The 20,366-nt window shown below is 46.8% G+C and overlaps 1 protein-coding gene across 10 annotated transcripts in view; it reads left to right on the top strand.

Moving 5' to 3' along the window:
- PALLD (palladin, cytoskeletal associated protein) overlaps positions 1 to 20,366 on the top strand; it is a 341,957-nt gene that overhangs the window by 282,320 nt on the left and 39,271 nt on the right. For 8 of the 10 annotated variants that reach the window (XM_021073310.2, XM_021073309.2, XM_021073311.2 and 5 more), the window contains one exon: positions 18,959 to 19,474. In XM_021073310.2, the coding sequence (XP_020928969.1) occupies positions 18,959 to 19,474 (516 nt within the window). Of the gene's footprint in view, positions 1 to 18,817; positions 18,846 to 18,958; positions 19,475 to 20,366 lie in introns of those variants that run through there. The other 2 variants (XM_084994716.1, XM_084994715.1) reach the window with 1 other exon arrangement.

Genomic DNA, 20,366 nt, shown 5'->3' with positions numbered 1-20,366 from the left:
TTATGTCAAGATGAAAGAAAAGTCACATATCAGGTAGAATCTGCAACTGATGAGTAACTCTTTTTATACTCATGGAAAGGTAACTTAAGGAAGAGGTTTTCCTTCATTAATTTTTATTTTACACATACATCTTAACTTTATAAATCATGCCTTTAATAACAAGAAGTCTAGGTCAGTTTTGTTCCACTGTATGTGTGTGTATAGATGTCTTATTTCTCTTATTTTTTGCGAATAAGTTTATTATATAACATTTTAAAATATTATTTTGTCCAGTTTGAGATATAATTGACATATAACATTATGTTAGTTTTATGTCTAACAGTATGATGATTTGATGCACATATATATTGTGAAATGATCTCCATGATAAGTTTAATTAACATTTATCAGTAACAAACTTTCTCATGATGAGAACTTTTAAGTTTTACTCATAGCAACTTTCACATATACAGCACAGTACTACAGGTTGCGGTTACCTTTTTTTTTTTAATTTTTATTTTGCTTTTTAGGGCTGCACCCAGGGCATATGGAAGTTCCCAGGCCAGGGGTTGAATCAGAGCCATAGCTGCCGGTCTACACCACAGCCACAGCAGTGCCAGATCCGAGCCACGTTTGTGACCTACACCACAGCTCATGGAAACACCAGATTCTTAACCCACTGAGTGAGGCCAGGGATTGAACCAGCAACCTCAAGGGTCCTAGTTGGGTCCGTTAACCATTGAGCCATGAAGGGAACTCCCTGCAATCACCGTATTGTACCTGACATCCCTATGTCTTATTTCTCTTTTAACTGGAAGTTTTTGCCCTTTGACCACCCATTTCCCATACCCTCAACTCCCACCTTTGGCTACCACCAATCTGTTCTGTTCCCGTGAGGCTCTTTTAGATTCCACATATAAATGATAATGTCCAGTATTTGTCTCTCTCTAACTCACTTATTTCACTCAGCATAATGCCCTCCATGTCCATTCATGGCGTTGAAGATGACAAAATTTCATTCTTTCTTATGACTTTTGTTCCACTGTATGTGTGTGTATAGATATATGGCTATATCTATGTATACATCTTCTTTATCCATTCATCTTTTTGTTTGTTTGTTTGTTTTTTGTCTTTTCAGGGCTGCATCCGTGGCATATGGAAGTTCCCAGGCTAGAGCTGTAGCCACCAGCCTTCGCCACAGCAATGCAGGATCCGAGTCGAGTCTGCGACCTACACCACAGCTCACAGCAACGCCAGATCCTTAACCCACTGAGCGACGCCAGGGATCGAACCTGCAACCTCATGGTTCCTAGTCGGATTCGTTTCTGCTGTGCCACTACGGGAACTCCAATCCATTCATCTATTGATGGACATTTAGATTGCTTCCATATCTTGGCAGTTGTAAATAGTGCTGCAGTAAACGTTGGGGTGCATATATCTCTTCAAATTTGTGTTCTCATTTCCTTCAGATAGATACCCAGGCGTGGAATTGCTGGATTGTATGGTAGTTCCATTTTTAATTTTCTGAGGACCCTCTGTACTGTTTTCCATAGTGGCTACACCAGTTCACATTCCCACCAACACCGTAAGGGTTCCCTTTTCTTCACATCCTTGCCAACACTTGTTATTTGTAGCCTTTTTCATGATGGCCATTCCCATTCATGGCCATTCATGATGGTATCTCACCATGGTTTTGATTTGCATTTCTCTGATGATTAGTGGTGTCGAGCACCTTTTCCATGTGCCAGTTGGCCACTTGAATGTGTCTGGAGAAATGTTTGAGTTACTCTGCCTTCTTTTAATTGGACTGTTTTTTTTCCCCCAACTGAGTGGTATAAGTTATATATATATATGTATATATATATATATTTTTTTTTTTTTGTCTTTTTGCCATTTCTTGGGCCGCTCCCGCGGCATATGGAGGTTCCCAGGCTAGGGGTCTAATCGGAGCTGTAGCCACCGGCCTACGCCAGAGCCACAGCAACGTGGGATCTGAGCCGTGTCTGCAACCTAGACCACAGCTCACAGCAACGTCAGATCCTTAACCCACTGAGCAAGGGCAGGGGTCGAACCCGCAACCTCACGGTTCCTAGTCGGATTCGTTAACCACTGTGCCACGACAGGAACTCCTCTTTATATATTTTGGATATTAACCTCATATATATATGATTTACAAATATTTTCTTCCATCTCATAGGTTGTCTTTTTACTTTGTTGATGGTTTCCTTTGCTACAGAAGCTTTTTAGTTTGATAGAGTCCCACATGTTTATTTTTGCTTCTGTTGCCAGGTTAACATGTTCATATAGTAATATCTCAGAGCCAAAAGGATAACCACAGTTGTCTAGAAAGTCAGACATAATGTTAAAGGATATTTTGAGGGTGGCAGGAGAGGTCTTTCTTAGCTCCTTAACTTTCACATCGTGATCTTAAGGTCAGATACCAAAATCTTTGGTCAGAATCAATACTGCAGTTGTGATAAATCCAGTATCTAAAAATGTCGGATTTCTCCTCTATTTGCTGTAATATGTGCATATATCATGAAGTATATAGAAAGCAAACATTTGAGGAACAGTAAATGTGTTTTTTTAAATGTACCTTCCTCGGGGAACGTTAAATGGACCTTCTTAATGCTTTCCGATATGGTGCTACTGTTTAGAGAATTAAAACACCTTTGTGGAAGTGAGCCTGCACGTTGCCCACATTTTCCCTGATGTTTAGACAACCTTCTGATTAGAGCGGCTCTGCTTCTAGAACTGCTCATTGAGAACAATGATTGTTTTGGGCAGAATGTCAGATTTGAAGAAGTTTTCCTAATAAGGAAGAATGATGTAATGTTCATGGAGGGGGGCCAGGCCAAATTCCAGTGGAAAGTGGGCTGCAAAGGGGGCGGGTGTGGAGGGGAGGGGCTGCTTGCTATTTTTAGCCAGACTGCCTTAGTAACACCAGGAGGCTTTTTTTTTTTTTTTTTTTTTTTTTTTTTTGCATGTACACTCATTGGTGGGCTGTAAGAGGCTTTGCCTGGCATCTGTTTTTATAAAGTTTGACCAAGCACAAATAATACCTATATTAACATCTCCCCTTTTACTCAGAGCGGGAAGAAAGTATCTGTGCAGTCTCTCTTTCACATGGCAGCTTTGCTCCAAGATACAGTGTTTGAAGTCAGCTCTGCTGAGAAGGTTGTGCTAACCTTTCAGAAGGGACTTCAGCTCGGAGGCAGCTGCAAGTGTATCTTTCAGAAGTCAGATCACTTGAGGAGCTGCTTGTTGGCAATTCAATCTAGATGCTGCCCCAGCCCCTCAACCTTCTCCAGATACAGTTACAGTCTGTGCATTTCAGGGCAGTAGGCTGTTGTTCTTGTACTTTTGCCTGAAGATGTTTGTTTAAACATTATTAAAAGTTGGAGGAAAATCAAATGTGTGGCCTTCTTTAAACACAAAACCTAGGATTTGTGACTTGGTCGTTTCCTCTCTTGTTGACATGTTGTGTCATTTTTGCTTTGCTCTGTTACCTCTATTTCTCTCTGTAACAAACACAGCCTCTAGCCAGGGCCTGTCCCCTTGCAGCCTCCTCCTGTGACTGTGTGGTGCCCACACTCCCTGCTGTTGGCGAGGCCGACTTTCTTATGCAACCTCAGCCCACAGAGTGATCAGAACAGGGCAAGGCTCTCTGTGAAGTTGTGGGGTCCCCCTTCCTGCCTGAGGGGCGCTCCACTGTCCTGGGGTGGGACAGTGGCAAGGGGCCGCAAACAGGTGTGCTTCATCAGTGTCTTGGAAGAGTAGTGACAGTCGAGAAACACAGTCTGAGAATAATTTCTGATACTACCTGCCGGGAAGTCAGCAAACATGTTAGAAAATGCGTAAGAACTTGGGAGCCAGCTTTGTGCCATGATCTTAGGCTCCCCACGTGCACCACCCTGGCTTGGTGTACCAGAGGTCATGCCCTCAGACCCCACAGGCTGCCGCCTGAGACCCATCAGGGGTCTCCCCCACCCACCCCGTAGTCTTCTCCCAGGATAAAGAGACAGTCCCCTTGGTAGAAGGTGCAGGCCTCTAGAGCACAGAGGCCGGCCACATATACAGCTGTAATTTCTTAGCAGTCATACCCCAAAGGAAAAAGAAGTAGTGACATTAAATTTAATATGCATTGCCTTTAACCCCATGTATTAAAAATATTGTTTCTGTGTGTAGTAGAAACGTGATGAGTGAGATCACTTTTACACGCTCTTTGAACTGAATCTTCAGAATCAGGGTGGGTTTTATACCCACAGCGTCTCAGGCTGGACCAGCCATGTGGCCCATGGCCATGATGTGCAGACAGCTCAGGTCCCAAGGGTGTACGTGAGGAACACACAGACCGTGACACCACCGCTCGGGGTAGCAGAGGAAATGTGAAACCTTCTAAATGGCTGTCCCCATCTTTTCACATCTAGAAACTGCCATCAAGCTCACAAAGCGTGGAGCAGCCAAACCGGCAGGAGAAGTGGAGTTCCTTGGGTGTAGAAGCATCTGCTGAGGACCATGGGTTAGGGGAGGGCTGGCCTTCAGGCAGAAGGTGTAAGAAGATGCATCCCCCATAGTTGTTTCCGTGGTAAAGGCTGTGAAGACATAACACGGGGTGGCGGGGGAGGTGGGCATTCTTTTCTTCTCTTGGGTGTGAGGTGGGTCTAGGGGAGTGAACTGGGCTCTGCAATGTTGAGAAGTTTGTAGTTCAGCCTGAGGCTGATACTTTCTCTAATTAGCAAATAACTAGAAGGATTTTCATTTTTCTTTGAAAAAGAATTTCATTATTTGAAGACACCGGTACCCAGAGAAATGGAAGCAGCTGAACACACTGGTTTCTGTGTGCTGCACATACTATTGTGGTACCAGGCCCCAGATGACAGCACCTCTCCCCTGGGGCACAGCGGCTGACAGGGCTAAAATATGAAGTAGGGCCTAAATGATACAGGGAGGCCAAAGAGTTAGGAAAGATCTTGTGTATATTTTAACCAGTGCACACAAAGTAAATTTTTCTATCTGTTCCCTTTCCATATTTGCTTAAGTAAACATTGAAACTCATCACTTCCAAAGAATTTGGTCTCCACTCTGCATGACCAGTGGAGGCAGCCAAAGTGCGGCACTGAGTAATCTAGTTACTCTATCCGATGTAGACGTTTGTGCGTGAGAAACATCTTATTCCGAAGAGCAGTAGAACCACCGCATCGTGCGTTTCTGTGTGCTGTTTGCAGCAAGCTGCCTTGGAAGGGACCGGGAGCTGGCTGGGGTGTTCAATTGGTGCTGGAGAGGCAAGTGGGGTGAGAGGAAACATCCTTCTCACAGTATCCTTGTTGTGTCTTTTGCAATTTGAAGGGCAAATGCTTTTAATTTTAAAAGTCCACAAGTTTTCGATTTTTTCCTTAATGACTCATGCTTTTTGGTGTTTTATCTTGCCTAAGTTATGGTCACAAAGATATTCTTACATTCCTTCTTGAAATTGTATACTTTTAGGTTCACATTTAAGTCGAAGATTCATTCGAGTTAAGTTTGTACAAGGTGTGAATTGTGGGTTTATGTCTTTTTTTATAGACGGAAACCCAATAGGATTTGTTTTGAGGTTTTTGTTTTTATTGTGTCACTCTAAGAAATAGGACTTCATTTCGAAAGAGAGAAAAAGAAATCTTGTGTCTAAATGTTTGCAGTTGTTAGTTATAATTACGAGTTCAGTTCTAAAGGGAAAAGGTATTGTTATGTTGACTCTACCCATTTTTGGGAACTATCCTTGTACTTTAATTCTAAAAGTCAGAAAAGTTGGTCCAGAAATTATGTTGATGCGTTGTTTTTTCACCCACTTCAATGGAAATCTGATGGCAGTATTTTGTTACAGGGTAAGAAAGTAAAAATGTTGCAAGCGAGATGTGTCAGGGTGAATTTAAACTAAGTATTTAGATCAGCTGAATTTAAAAGGGGTGGTGAAGACAACCTTCCTTGGGGGTGGGTAGGGGTACTACACCAGCCCTGGGCCTGGTGGCCTGTGGGTGAACAACCTTTTCCCTGAGTCCTATAGGGAGAGCATGGCATGGAGGTGCCTTCCTCTTCCTTAGCTTTCGAGAGGCCTGCCTGCAAAGGGAGATGTAGAACTGGCAGTAGTGGGCCTTGCAGTTGCCTTCCTTGAGGGTGTGGGGCTGTGGAAAGCTTTGGTTGTTGTTGTTGGAGTGTGCCACATATTGGAGTGTGGTTGATTTACAATGTTGTGTTCGTTTCTGGTGCGCCACAAAGTGAATGTTGTACATAAACACATTCATCCTTTTTAGGTTCTTTACCCATGTAGGTCACCAGAGGATGTTGAGTACATTTCCCCATGCTGTAAGCAGGTCCTTGTCACTCGCCCATTCCATATAGAGCAGTGTGCATACATGATGCTTTGTCGTTGTTGCGTTGAGTCGCTCTCAGGCCACCTACATCTTCTCTGCCCTCTCCCAGGATGGGATTAGCCTCTTCTGTGAATCTGAACGAGTGGTGACTGCTGCTTTGAGGATGCACATGTCATTTCCTCCCAAGCAGGCCCAGGTGTCTAAGGTTCTTTCCACCTCGTAGATGCGTCAGTGGTGTACGTATATTTGAGGGGCTGCCCTCCTCCCTGTTCACGTTTGGGACCATTTGAGTGATGAAGTGAGGAGGCAGAGATCCAAGGCCCAGGTTGAGCAGCTCACCCATCGTCCACAGGTGCTTCATAATTCATACTGCCCCACGGGGCAGACCCCAGCTCCCAGGACAGAGGGGAGAGGGCACCCCCCACTTCAGCCCTGCACACAGCAGGTCTAGAGAGAGAAGGGGGAGGACAGACTCATCTCCCACATTCATGCGAAGGAGACAAGGACGTAGGCTAGGAGGGCTGTACCCCTGGAGACCTTGTGGGATGCAGGGCCCACCTGCCCAGTGCCCAGTGCCTGGCTGACTCTACCTGGTAGCAGTTTTCAAAAGATGATAGCATGGTGCTCTTGCTAAAATTTTGTCTATTAGGTTATTAACATAGATCGTAAGTGACTTTAATGTCTTAGGACATATTTTATAGATCAAAAAGTGTCCACAGCGAGAAAAAAAGTCACTAGTCAGTTCAGACTTAATGTTTCTGTACTTCTAACTATTATATTAATCTGAGTTTATCCAGAAGGCATTAACAACAAAAATACACATTAATCTTGGTTCCTTGGTGTGAATTGCTTATGCTTCTAAGGTTACAACACATGTCATTTTCTTTACTGGTAGCCACAATCAAGAGAGATACCTAAAAGGTCAGGTTAGGAATCGAAGTTAATTCAGTGTATTCTGCATCAATTTTACCCAAGACTCTAGTCTTTAGACAATAATGTTATATTTAAACCTGAAAATATGCATTATGCTGATAGTATTGTATCTAGTCCCATGTGTGGGTATGTGCGCCACACACACACACACAATGTGCTATGTCACCAGAATGCAGACTGCTGGCCTCTTGGCTGGCTCTCCATTGCTCCTAAGCGGGCCTCACCCCCACATCAGGGAGGAGGTGGCCCTCGATGGAAGCAGACTGAACTGGACCCTGTTCCCTTAGTCCATTTCCTGCGTTCTTTGGCATGTTTGTCTGTATTCTTGTTAGAAATGACTTTTTGGCTTGATTGTTAGTGAAAGCCTTTTCGTGGACAAAGTCCATACTTCAGCTTCCGTGAAAGGCTGGTGCGAGAAAACCTAGTTACTGCGTAGGCTCTGGCAGGCAGTCCTGGTCCTGCATGAACTGGTCCTCACTCTACTGGACAAGGTCACCCAGAGCAGGCTCCCTCCATCTGAGCATCCCATCACTATCTGTACACATGAGACACTGCACTCACTGAAGTGGCTTTTTCCATTTTTTGTTTTGAATTGTAGAAAGGAAAAATAACACATCCAGGTGTATATACTGTTTCCCTAAATGAGGGGCACATAATGTATAAAATGTTACAGTATAATCATAATCCTGCTGTGGCACAAAGGGAGTGGTGGTGTCTCTGGGGCACCGGGACACAGGTTTGATCCCCGGCCCAGCACAGTGGTTATGGATCCATTGTTGCCACAGCTGTGGCCTAGGTTGCAACTGTGAATCGGATCTGATCCCTGGCCCAGGAACTCCGTATGCTGTGGGGTGGCCAGAAAGGGGAAAAAAAACATCATAAACCCCAGTGTGTACCCCAAACTTCAGTATCTCTTTGTTTCGGAAAAAAATTATAATAAGGTGCAGTAAAATAAGCTCAATGCAACAGCTGTACATCCTATAAAGTTTTCTCCTTTCAAAAGGCATTTCAAGATGTTGCAGGGCTTTATTGTCTTGGAGATGATCCTAAATACCATATTATCAAAAATACCACATGAATGACTTGGATATTCACAGCTGTATGTGGCCCTATTGGAAACGTCTTGCAGCTATAACAAATTTCTCTCATTTTTTCCCTTAAGAGTAATTGCCTTAAAAAATTGCGTTTTTATCTAAGAATTATTGGAGTGGTTTTAGTCATTTCTCAGGAAGGGAGCAGCCTCACTTACTACAGTTCCTCCCCAGGCACATCTGTGTACACCTCCCCTACTGCTGGAAGGGTGGGGTCTGCCTCTTGGGTGGTAGGGGGCGGGCCGCACCACACCATCTTCCATCTCATCCTCCAACCTCTAAGGAATGTCACAGTCAGCCAGTCAAAGTAAGAAGGGTCAAAGCCACTTCACATGGACGATTCTTTCCACGGTCACAAGCCTCTGCATTCAGGCCGCTAAGCCACATCTCCTGAGCTTGCCAGAAAGCATTTTTGAGTTTTTGTTTTGCTTTTTTTCTTTTTTTTTTTTTTGTCCTTTTGCCCTTTCTAGGGCTGCTCCCACGGCGTGTGGAGGTTCCCAGGCTAGGGGTCGAATTGGAGCTGTAGCCACCAGCCTACGCCAGAGCCACAGCAACACCAGATCCAAGCCGCATCTGCAGCCTACACCACAGCTCACAGCAACGCCGGATCCTCAACCCACTGAGCAAGGGCAGGGACCAAACCCACAACCTCATGGTTCCTAGTCGGGATTCGTAAACCACTGTGCCACAATGGGAACTCCCATTTTTGAGTTTTTTCAAGAACATTTTCCCTCTTGGATGAGAGGCTGGGGTTGGAGTTGGATTCTCAGGTGGGGCTGCATCCACACAGTGAACCTTCAGCCATTAACATTTCAACTAGTGACCTAGTGACTGTGGCCCTTGGGAGGGAAACTATCAGGCTGAGGATGCAGGTCCAACTGCACGTTTACCCTGGGGATGCTGAAACGTGGAGAAGATGGTACTGGCAGGTTATTCTTTATTGAGGAATTTTGTTTAGTTCTTCACTGATGGGCCTGCAACCATAGAAATTCCAAAGTCATCTTTGTAGATTACTGTTGTTCGGCAGCATGCAAAAAATACAATTTTTAAAAAATCCAGCATCTTTAGTGATGCAGTCTCTCAAGAGATGGAGTCACATAATTAGTAATACTCAGATGGTCCATTTTGAAAGAATAGAGAGTACATTTTATACCTAGAAGAACTGTTAAACATATTTAAAGGGACATCTTTAAAACAGTCCAACTTTCTGTTTCACAGATAGGAGGCAGCTCCAACTTCTGGGTCAAGGCCACACAAATCACTGGTGGCCCAGTCACCTCTGCTGGAGATGCCCCAAGTAGCCCAGCAGTGGAGGTGCCCAAAGAGGTTGTCCAGTTTCAGAAACCAAGCCATCTTAAGGATTCCGTTCCAATTATTTACGATATTATTCTCCTCAAATTTCTTTATTTTTTTCTATAAGGTGCATCTTCTTCAGAGAGCACAGTGAGGGGCAGAATGAGGAAGTGTGTGGAAGCTTCTATGCCATGAAAAACGTCATGGTAGGGTTATGACTGTCATGTGACATGTCTTGTGAATGTTCTCGGAAGTTTGGATTCACTTTTGACCTTAGAAGTAAGCCCTGAGCATCCTTCCCCCTTTGCCTCACCTTCCTGTCCCTGTATGGCATTTAAGAACGTCAAGCTGTAAACAGCTGATGTCTGGCTTGTCGAGGCTGAGATGATTGGTTAGTAAAGACTGAGCCTGGGCATCTGTCAGTATAACATACACTGGTCGGTGATGCAAGTACAGAAATGAGAAATTCTGGGAGCAAATTAATTTCTTAGTTTCAGAACTAACTCCTTCAGGTTGCTGTGTATGTTCTTATAGTTTCTCCAGTGAACAGAAGTTGTAAAGCCTGGCACGTGAGACGTGAACATATCTACTTGGATGTCATCATTCCATTTTATGCCCGGGCTGTCTTCAGGCATAACAGCTGCCTCTCTGAGTAGCCATTGGGGGCTCCATGGCAATGTCTATGCCTCAGTAGCAGGGGAACAAAGGGGTAAGAATGACCAAATTCACACCCACTTTCAAACCCACATCAGGAGATCCTCTTTGGCTGGAAGAACCCAGTGCACGTGGCATCCTGGTAGATCCACCACCTTGATGAGGGAGGTCATGTATCACTCTGACTGATTTTCAGCTGTGTGACCTGGAGCAGTCAACTCCATGGATTTTTGTGTCTCTTTTCCCATCTATAAAGTGGAGATAATAATAGAGGCCTGTTAGGGTTCCCAGGGTGGCTCAGCAGGTTAAGAACCCAACTAGTATCCATGAGGAAGTAGGTTCAATCCCTGGCCTTGCTCAGTGGGTCCAGCATTGCTGTGAACTATGGTGTTGTAGGTCGAAGATGTGGCTCAAATCTGGCGTTGCTGTGGTGTAGGCCAGCAGCTGTAGCACCAATTCAACCTCTAGCCTGGGAACTTCCATATGCCACACCTGCAGCCCTAAAAAGAAAAAAGAAGAAAAAAAAGGGGGGGGTTCATAGATTGAGTTAATTTAGACTCAGCACTTACAGCCTTATGGTGGTACTAGAGCAGAGCAGGTGCATCCTGGTAGCCGCTGGCACTAGCAGTAACGTGAGAGGTGCCAGCTGCAGCAGAAACAGTTGCGACCCAGCACGTGCTCTGGGTTGGGGCTGCCCCTGTGACGTCAGGCTGCGGAACGGATGACCTTAGGCTTCCAGAGGTGCAGCTGCCGAGACACCCACTCTGTATCTTTTTTGGTGATGTAAACTTCTTTAAAATACATGCTTTTGAAGTTTTATATGTTTTAAGAATTTTGTATATATTTTATGATTACAATTAAATGTGCACAAGGTTAGAAAACATTCAGACTGCTCATGTAGAAGACTAGAAAACGCAGACATAGCAGACCTCCCCTCTACCAGCTCTGTCTGCAGAGGGAAGCGCTATTGACCTTTTGCTTCCAGACCCTCTGATGGTTTCTTCCACAACTTCATGAATAATATGTGCATCCATCCACTTACTAGTCTATCAACTTCATGCAGCACAACTGGGTTCATTTTCATCTTGTCTCGGCAGCAGGATGCTCTGGTCAGGCCTCTATGCTGAGCAGCTGGAGAAGCTGGTGCAGTTCCTCTCTCTCCTGTGGGTCCATGTCTGTACAGTGAGGACGCCAGGCTGGTTGGTCTCCATGGCCACTTTCTTCGAAGTGTAGAGAGCATTGGAGTAACTTAAGCCCAAAAGAAGGAGTGGGGCAGCTGTGCTGTACCTGTTCAGAGGGAACTGGTCTGCAGGTGTGTGGCCCAGGGGCTAAGAAGCATCCTGGGCAGGGGTGAGTGTCCATCTTCCAGTCTTTTCTCCCAGCAGGGACGGGAGAGGGCTCTTTTTCTGCACTGGCCCCATTGGGGTGCCTCCCCTGGCAGCCTTCATGCTGGGGCCCATCCCTGTAGTCACTTGGCTGTTGGAGGACAAGGTGTCACCCTCCACATGGGAAACTCCTAGTGGCCTGGCCAGGTCATGTTTGTCCTCAAATGGCATCTGAGGCCACCAGTGATGCACACACTCCTGCTGTGGCCAGGACAGGAGTAGATGTAGATACAGAGAAGAGGGCGGGTGATGAAGACAGTGCCACCTGCTCTTGGGGTCCCAGGAGCTGTGGTCCTAAAAAAAGGCTTTTTCAGTCCTCTGCCTACTGGGGCTACTTCCTTCTGTGAAAACGTACTGCCCTTCACAGCCCAAGGCTTCATCTCCTCCAGAAACAGCATGGCCTCCATGCCCCCATCCCTGGACATGTCCAGACCTGCCACCGGGGTGGGAAACAGCTCAGGCTTTGACGGAGGGGTGGGGGTGGGGGACTGCGAACTCTGCAGGAGTGGGAAGAAGGGAGCTGCCGTAGGTGACCTGGGGTCTTCTTAGGATGGGAAGTACCTGGGAAGCCTGGTATCAGGGAGAGTAGAGGCTTGTGGCGATTTGGGACTGATAAGCCAAGAAAATGGAAACTGGGCACTGGTATAGGTCATTGCTGCCCGGAGCTTGGCCCACACACCCAAATCAGGTGCACAGACCCTCCGCGTGGGGGTTGGGGGTCATGTTTTGGAAACTGAAAGCCTTTTATTTTATTTATTTATTTATTTAGTTAGTTAGTTAGTTATTTTTTCCCACCATGGCTGTACCTGCAGCATATGGAAGTTCCCAGGCCAGGAATCAAACCTGTGCCTCAGTTGCAGCCACATTGGATCTTTGCCACAGGGAACTTCCTCGTAAAAGCCATTTAAATTCATAGTTACACTTGCATTTTAATCTCCCCTAAAGGTACCGCAGTGCCTTCTCATTGGGCTCCTGTCAGCCCACGGTGGTGGAAATGCCCTGCCCAGGTGTGAGCTGACACCTTTCTCGAGGGGCAGTAGCCCACATGGGTAGTTTCTGTGACAGAAGAACTCACTGGAGCAAGAGTGCAGAGGCTGATACAATAAAGCCATGGCTGGAACGTCATTAGCCATCCTGCACAGAAGCCCTTGGGGAAGTTTATGTCCTTCTGCTCTGTGAGCTCTGAGAAGTCACCTGTTGACAGTGCTCTGACAGGATGCCAAGTCTGCCCCAGCCAGAGAGGACCCACAGTGGGACACCCAGCCCTGCCCCTGACTCACTCACCTTCATGTAAAGTTGGAACCCGCAGCCCTGGGTGGGCGGGCAGGGGGGCCCTGTTGTAGGACAGCCATACTGACGGTGGCAGGCCATCCCGCCAGCCACCAGGAATTAGTAGGAGGGGGTCCTGGCCGGTGGTGTCCACCCTGTTAGTGCAGTGGGCGGTGTGAGGACACAAGTCACAGCCCTGCCCTCACAGTGCTTCGTTAGAGATGGTAACCCATTGTGCACAGGCTTCCGTATCACACGATAAAAAGGGAAAGAAAAATCTATAAACCACAGCATATTTGATCTGAAAGCACAAATGTTTTCCAGCTTCATAATCCCCAGGGTCTTCCCAGACAGTTCTAATTGCTCCGTCTCTATCAGTACAAGCACGTGCAGACCAGACATTGCTCAGAGGGATATACCAGGGGTTTCCAAGTCACATAAAAGCTGTTCTCTGAAGTTGACTTTCACATCACTTATTTTGAGCCTGGGCTGCTGATCTCCAGAGAAGTGATCTGCAGTAATAACAACTCACATCATAATAAGCCTGTTCTGTTTACTGAGCACTTTGGATGGGAAGATGGAGCCCATGGCTTTCACATCCAGGCTCTGCCCTGACTTGCCCCCTCGCCACCCTCGCAGCACTGTGGTCCTGTGTTGCCCCCGCGTGGGGGGAGGTCTGCCCTGCCTCCCTCCCCTGTGGCTTTGTGAGTGGAAGGTGAGGAGCTGGTTCCCCCTTCCGCCAAGTCTCCAGCCCTCTCTCCACACCTACTACTGTCACCCTGCCGGCTCCTGCAGAGAGCACAGGTCTCTGTAGGAAGAAAATGACCCCCCATTAGGGTCTGCTCTGTAAACGAGCTGAGATGACAGATGTGGTTGTGCTCTTCTGTGGGACATTTGGTGAGCTCACCCTGGGAACAGCATTCACCATCTCCTGCTGCCTCCTGTGAGCCAGCCTGTGTCCCTGCCCCACACTGCCTGGTGGGCTGGTCTCCCCAGGCTGCTGTAATCCAGTGGCAGGAGAGATGACTGAATTGGAAACTAAAATGGTTCCTACAACACTCTCTCTTTATCCCTGTCAAACTTAAATCTTCCCCTCCAGAGTGCCTGTTGTAGCTCGGTGGGTTAAGAACCCAACACAGCATCCCATGAGGATGTGGGTTCGATCCCTGGTCTTGCTCATTGGGTTAAGGATCTGGTGTTGCCATGGCTGTGGCAGCTGCAGCTCCAATTTGACCCCCTAGTCTGGGAACTTCCATGTGCTGAGGGTGTGGCCATAAAATAAAAAGAGAGAGAGAAAAAAACAATTTTTCCCCTGCGACTCTCTGTAAAACTCTTCTTGCTAAGAGCTGTGCCAAGCCAGGTGCTGAGCAGATGGGCACCTGTGATGTCCTGTCACAGAGAAGGGGTCCCCAAGTCAGTCTTTACCTGTTCCCGTCCTGGGCTGCCAAGATCTTCCTTCTTTGCACCATTTCACCCTGGAAAGAATCAAGTTCAAAGTCTGATATCTCCACTGTGTAAGCATGAAATCCCTGACCTAAAGGATTCAGACCTACAGGCCTGGGTGCTGTGGCACAAGGAGACATGGCAGTGAAGGGTCCCCAGAGGGAAAGATGATGACACACTGGGTAAAAATCACATTGGAGCTCAGGGCTCTCTTAGATTGGCCTGCCTGGTTCTGCAGGTTCTTGTTCTGTGACCTTGAGCGTGTCACCACTTCTCCCTTTTGTAAAAGGGCTGTGACAGATACACAACAAAAAGTCTAGCCAGCTCATTTCCTCATGTATCGAAACCTTAAGAATTGAAGGAGTGAGAGGAGGGAGTTTCTTAGACCTTTTGAATTGGGGGTGTGGTGGGGAGAGGAGAAAAGGAGTTGGGAAGGGCTGAATGGAGGCAGCTTTGGCAGATGACCTCATTGTCCTGCTTGGGGCTGGGGACTCTTAACCTGACTTTCCAACCTTTCACAGTGTCTCCAAGACATTCAGGTTAGCTTCATGTTCTTGTTTCATTTTCAGAGAAAGGATAGCAGAAAGAATGAGAAAACCAAAAAAGTGACGAGTTTTTATAAGAAATAACTTTCTTAAAGGTATTTTATGAATAGCAAATATTTTATTTTCATTATGTGAGTTTCAGGTGTAAAGAATTACAGTTCAGGAGTTCCCATCCTGGCTCAGTGGAAACGAATCTGACTAGGAATCATGAGGACACGGGTTCAATTCCTGGCCTCGCTCAGTGGGTTAAGGATCCAGCATTGCCATGGTTGTGGTGTAGGTTGCAGATGCAGCCCGGATCTGGCCTGGTTGTGGCTATGGTGTAGGATAGCGGCTACAGCTCCAGTTCAACTTCTAGCCTGGGAACCTCCATATGCTGCCAGTGTGGCCCTAAAAAAGACAAAAGACAAGAATTACAGTTCACCATCTTTCTGCAGAGTGATCACCAGCACACATCTAGTTACTGAACATTCATCACCTCACAGCTGACCCCTTCACCACCTCAACTCACCCCAGACCCTTCCCCTCTGGTAGCCACAAGTATGTATCTGCATTTTCTGTTTGTTCATTGGTTTTTTTAGATTCCGCATATGAGTAAAATCACATGGTATCCGTCTTTGACTTACTTCACTTAGTATAACACTCAAGGTCTATCCATCTTGTCACAAGTGGCAAGATTTCTTGCTGTTTTTACGGCTGAGTAATATTCCATTGTGTGGAATATACACACATGATGGAATATTATTTATACATATATATCACATCTTTATCCATTCACCTATTGATGGACATTTAGGTTGATTCCATATTCATAAATAATGCTGCAATGAACATAAGGGGGCATATCTTTCTGAATTAGTGTTTTCATTTTCTTCAGATACATACCAATGATTGGGGCTGTTAGATCCTATGGTAGTTACATTTTTAATTTTGTTTGTTTGTTTGTTTATTTATTTTTGTCTTTTTGCCTTTTCTAGGGCCGCTCCCATGGCATATGGAGGTTCCCAGGCTAGGGGTCTAATCGGAGCTGTGGCCGCCAGCCTATGCCAGAGCCACAACAACGCAGATCCAAGCCGCATCTGCAACCTACACCACAGCTCACGGCAACGCCGGATCCTTAACCCACCGAGTGACGCCAGGGATCGAACCCACAACCTCATGGTTCCTAGTCGGATTCACTAACCACTGAGCCATGACGGGAACTCCTAATTTTATTTTTTATATAATGATTTTTATTTTTTTCATTATAGCTGGTTTACGGTGTTCTGTCAATTTTCTACTGTACAGCCTGTTTTTAATTTTTGAGGGACAGTGTTACTGTTTACCATAGTGACTCTACCGATTTACATTCCTGCCAACAGAAACTTTCCCTTCTTGCAACATCCTTTCCAACACTTGTTGGTTATCTCTGGTCCTTTTGGTAACAGCCACTCTGAGCGGTGTGAGGTGGCATCTCCCCGTGGTTCTGGTTTGCATGTCCTCGACAATTAGCAATGCTGAGCATCTTCTCCCATTCCTGTGGACCATCTGCATTTCTCTTTGCGGAAAATGTCTATTCAGAGCCTCTGCCCGGTTTTTAATTGGGTTGTTTGGTTTTCGTTGTTGAGTTGGCTGAATTCTTTACATAGTTTGGTGATTAAGGCCTTATGGGATACATGATTTACACATATCTTCTCCCAGTCAGTAGGGGACCTTTTCATTGCCATGCTAGTCTCCTGTGCTGTGCAGAAGCTTTTTAGTTTGAGGTATACCACTTGTTTGTTCTTGCTTTTGTTTCCCTTACTGTGGGGTCAGATCCAGGAAAACATCTCTAAGACCAGTGTCAGTGTAGCAAATAACTCTAAGTAACTGCCAAAGTCCCCAAGCAATCTTGTCTTTATGGGACCTTTCATTCCCTTTGCTTTTTTATCTGGTGAAAATCAACTTTTGTGAAAGTAACTTCATAAGGACTAAGAAAGTGACTTGCACTTTCGCACTTCATCATCTCTGAAGCCATATGTCAGCCATTTCACTCAGGTGTTTTTTGAAATGTTAAGATTCATACAGAAATCAAGTCAGTCACTTTAAGGTTCACAGTAACTGTTGGGCCCTCCCCTCCCCTTGCATTCCTCCCCCAGTTTAGAAAGAGTGGGGAGTGGAAACAGTAGCTGGTTCTTGGAGTCACATATACTTGTAACAATTTGTAGAATGCCAACCCATTTCTTGTAAAATGCTACATTAGCTTCTTGAACTGTCACTTATTACTAAGAGTAGCATCTCTGCTGTTTGAAACCTTCTTGGGTTAGCAAACTCAGTGGTTTTTTTAATGCCCAAATGAGTAGCTTGACCCTGTGGACAAAGCTGAGACCAACAGAGTGGTGGTCAGGGCTTCCCTGCAGACGCGCATCTCAGCAGCCATCCTTCCTCCTGGGGATGAGGGACCCCCCACGCACAGGGAATCAGGCCAAGTTTGAAGTACTATGAGGTACAGCTGAGGCTCTGGGCATGCAGATCACCCCCAGTCCTGGTGCACATGCAAGTCCGCTGAAGGTTGGGGTAAACATCCCAGGGATAAGGTGTCTTTTGCGACAGCTGGGAAATAAGGTAAACTAAAGGCAGGAGGTCAGAAAGGAGCATTGGGGATCGAACGAGAATGCTGTGGGTGCTGTTTATGAGTCCTGTTCCTGGGCCCATTGTAAATAGTGAAGGTGGGAGTACGTCTGCTGGGCAGTCCACCCAAGCCACACAGATGTCTGGAACTGTGGTGTCTGGCAGATCCTGGCAGGGGTATGGCTGCTCCAGAGGACCTCAGAGGACCTCAGTTCATTGCTGTTGGAATCTTGGGCACTTAGCAGGGACTACATGTGTGCAGCCATCTTCTCTTACACTTTTCACTTCCCGAGGAAGTGTCTTTTCATGGACTTAAATGTAATCACTTACCAACAGTTGCAGCATGGAATCAAGGGCATGGGAAGGAATTCAGAATTCCCTGACTGAGGTTGCCATAGCTAATGAGACTTGATACCAGATCTGAACCTTTTTTTTTTCTTTCTATCAGCAGCTCCAATTCGTTTTATGGCTTTAAATTTGAAGATTAAATACCTATAGAGAAGAAAGTCTTGGGGGTTTTGTTTTTTGGTTTTTTTTTTTTTTTTTTTTTTCCTTTTTAAAAAAGGTTTAAAGTTAGGAGCATAGCTTTGCCTCTTCTTGGATTGCTCCTATTTTATTTGCTTGTTTTATTGCCACTTTCCATTGAACTTTTTTACAGCTGTGGGTCACTATCTGATGTGCAAAAAGGAAAACATCTTGTATTTAAAACTGAGCTAAATACAAAAGCTTTTGAGTACAAGAAGAGTGAGGTTTTTGCTGATTGCTAGTTGCTTACCAACATCATCAGAAATTGAAATTCAAGCTGTCTTTTCTTGATGGAAAATATAAGAATTAAAACTGCATTGTTGTAAAATTAGTAATTCGTCATTGCTTACTGAACCCCTGCATGTGAAAGATGGATGTCGTTTCCATGTTTCAGATACAGCACCAAATGTCTGTGTTAAAGTTCGTATAAATAACTGGCAGTTCAGGGTTTACCACTGAAAATTTGGGCATAGTAAATTTTGCAAATGTTTTTTAGGGAAGACAGGCAGAAGTTAAAGTGGGTCATCCCCCCAAAGTCAGCTCCGCTGGTATTTATTGAGTACAGAGTGACAGCAGTGAAATAGGATTAACCTAAACATGCCAAAAATATCCTAAATGTTTCTTCATTTTAACTTTTCCGTTGTGATGGAATTTTTCCAAAAATTATCTACAGATGGGCGGACCGGGAGCCTGTATCGGAAGTTCTTCTCTTAGTACTTCCGTCTCTGTTCGGTGAAATACGGCCCACCCTGGAATTTGTCAGCGGGCTTGACCCACCTCGGGTCGGAGGTGGATCGGGTCGCACCTGGAGATATGCTTAGCGCTGGGCGCGGGGAGGGGTGGCCCGCTGTCCCGCCCCGCCCTGTCCTGCCTGTCTGAAGTTGTCCCTTTTCTCCCTGCAGGGACGCACTGAAGATCCAGCAGCTGCAGCAGCAGATCCGCCTGGAGCGCGAGGCCCGCGCGCGCCCCTCGCCGCCCGCGTCCCCGGAGCCGGCGCGCCCGGAGCCCATGAGCGCGCTCGCCGCCCGGCCCGCGCGCGCCATGCAGGCCTCCGGCTCGTTCAGCTATGCGCGCCCCAAGCAATTCATCGCGGCGCAGAGCCTGAGCCCCGGCTCCCCTGCATCCCCAACGCCCCCCGCCGGCCGCGCGCCGCCTCCCGAGCCCGAGGCGCCATGGAGCGCGCTCCCGCCGCCACCCCCGCCGCTGAGCCCCACCGCGGTAGCCCCAGGGCCCGACGTGTTCCCGCCGCCGCCGCCACCGCCTCCGCCCGGCCCGGGCCCCACGCCCCGCGCCGCCCGGTCCGGCCCGGGCCCGGCGCCCGCAGCGTTGCTCTGTGCCCTGCTGCCCTCACCGCCCGCCGCCGCCACCGTCCCGACCACAGTCTCGGCGCTCGGCCTGCCACGTGCCGCCCCCGCCGCGTGAGTACCTGCTCCCCACCCCCATCAGAATGGGAGGAGTACAGCAGCTGGGAGGGGGGTCGGGGCTAGGGGCGCACTGATCTGGGTTGTAGTCTCCACCGGAATCCAGAAGTGAGCTTATACGGAAGGGAACAGATTTGTAAGAGGCTTCACCTTGAGGCAGGTAAGTGAGGCCCAGTCCCTTGTCAGCTATGATTCCTCCAGGGATTTCAGGATCCTCTGTCCCAGTGGCTCCTCCTGTCACATTGATGCCGAGGCAGCTCTGAAATCTTCCCATAGAAATTCTATGAGGATAAGTAAGATGTCGTCCCCAAATTACAGGAAAGCCTTCAAAAGACACCTTTGGGCCAGGTGTCTGGGGGGCCTTGTGGAAGTGTAACGAGTAAGAGCTGGCACACAAGCCTTTTACTGAAGAATTCAGAAAGTTGTGCTGGCAGAGATCAGGCCAGTTCCCTTATCTCAAACCCTTCCTGTTGAAATGGTGCTTCAGAGCTTGCCAGAATCCCAATATTGTTTGGAGAGAAAAGAAGGAAACCCCAAGTAGCGTTTGGTACTGGAATAGAAGTGAGAAGACCTTAGAATTCCGGGTATTTTCATTGATAAGAACGTTTTCCCTCCTGGGGTGGACTTGTGCCGTCTTCGAGATGAGGGCCACTGTTAGGCCACAGCTAAGCGTGCCCTGTTTTATTAGGAACTTTCTGAGTGCCGGCTACAGGAATTCTGTTTGAAATACAGCGTCTTCTCAAACCTTTATTGGAAAAAGCTGTGAAATGCATAAGTAACTAAATCAAATAAGGGAGTATGGTCTGGACAGAAATGATGTGGTAACGGGCTTTTCTTGAAAGTTAAGTCAGTTGCTTGCCTGAGAAAACCTTTGTCTCCCTCCCTCCTT

Source organism: Sus scrofa, chromosome 14 (genome assembly GCF_054392235.1).
Source record: "Sus scrofa isolate SSC_HxYL_T2T_F1_AM1 chromosome 14, Sscrofa_HxYL_maternal_Yorkshire_Landrace_v2.0, whole genome shotgun sequence".
In the NCBI taxonomy this organism is placed as follows: Eukaryota; Metazoa; Chordata; class Mammalia; order Artiodactyla; family Suidae; genus Sus; species Sus scrofa.
Note: the sequence above shows the minus strand (reverse complement) of the source record. Positions and strands in the feature narration are given on the sequence as shown.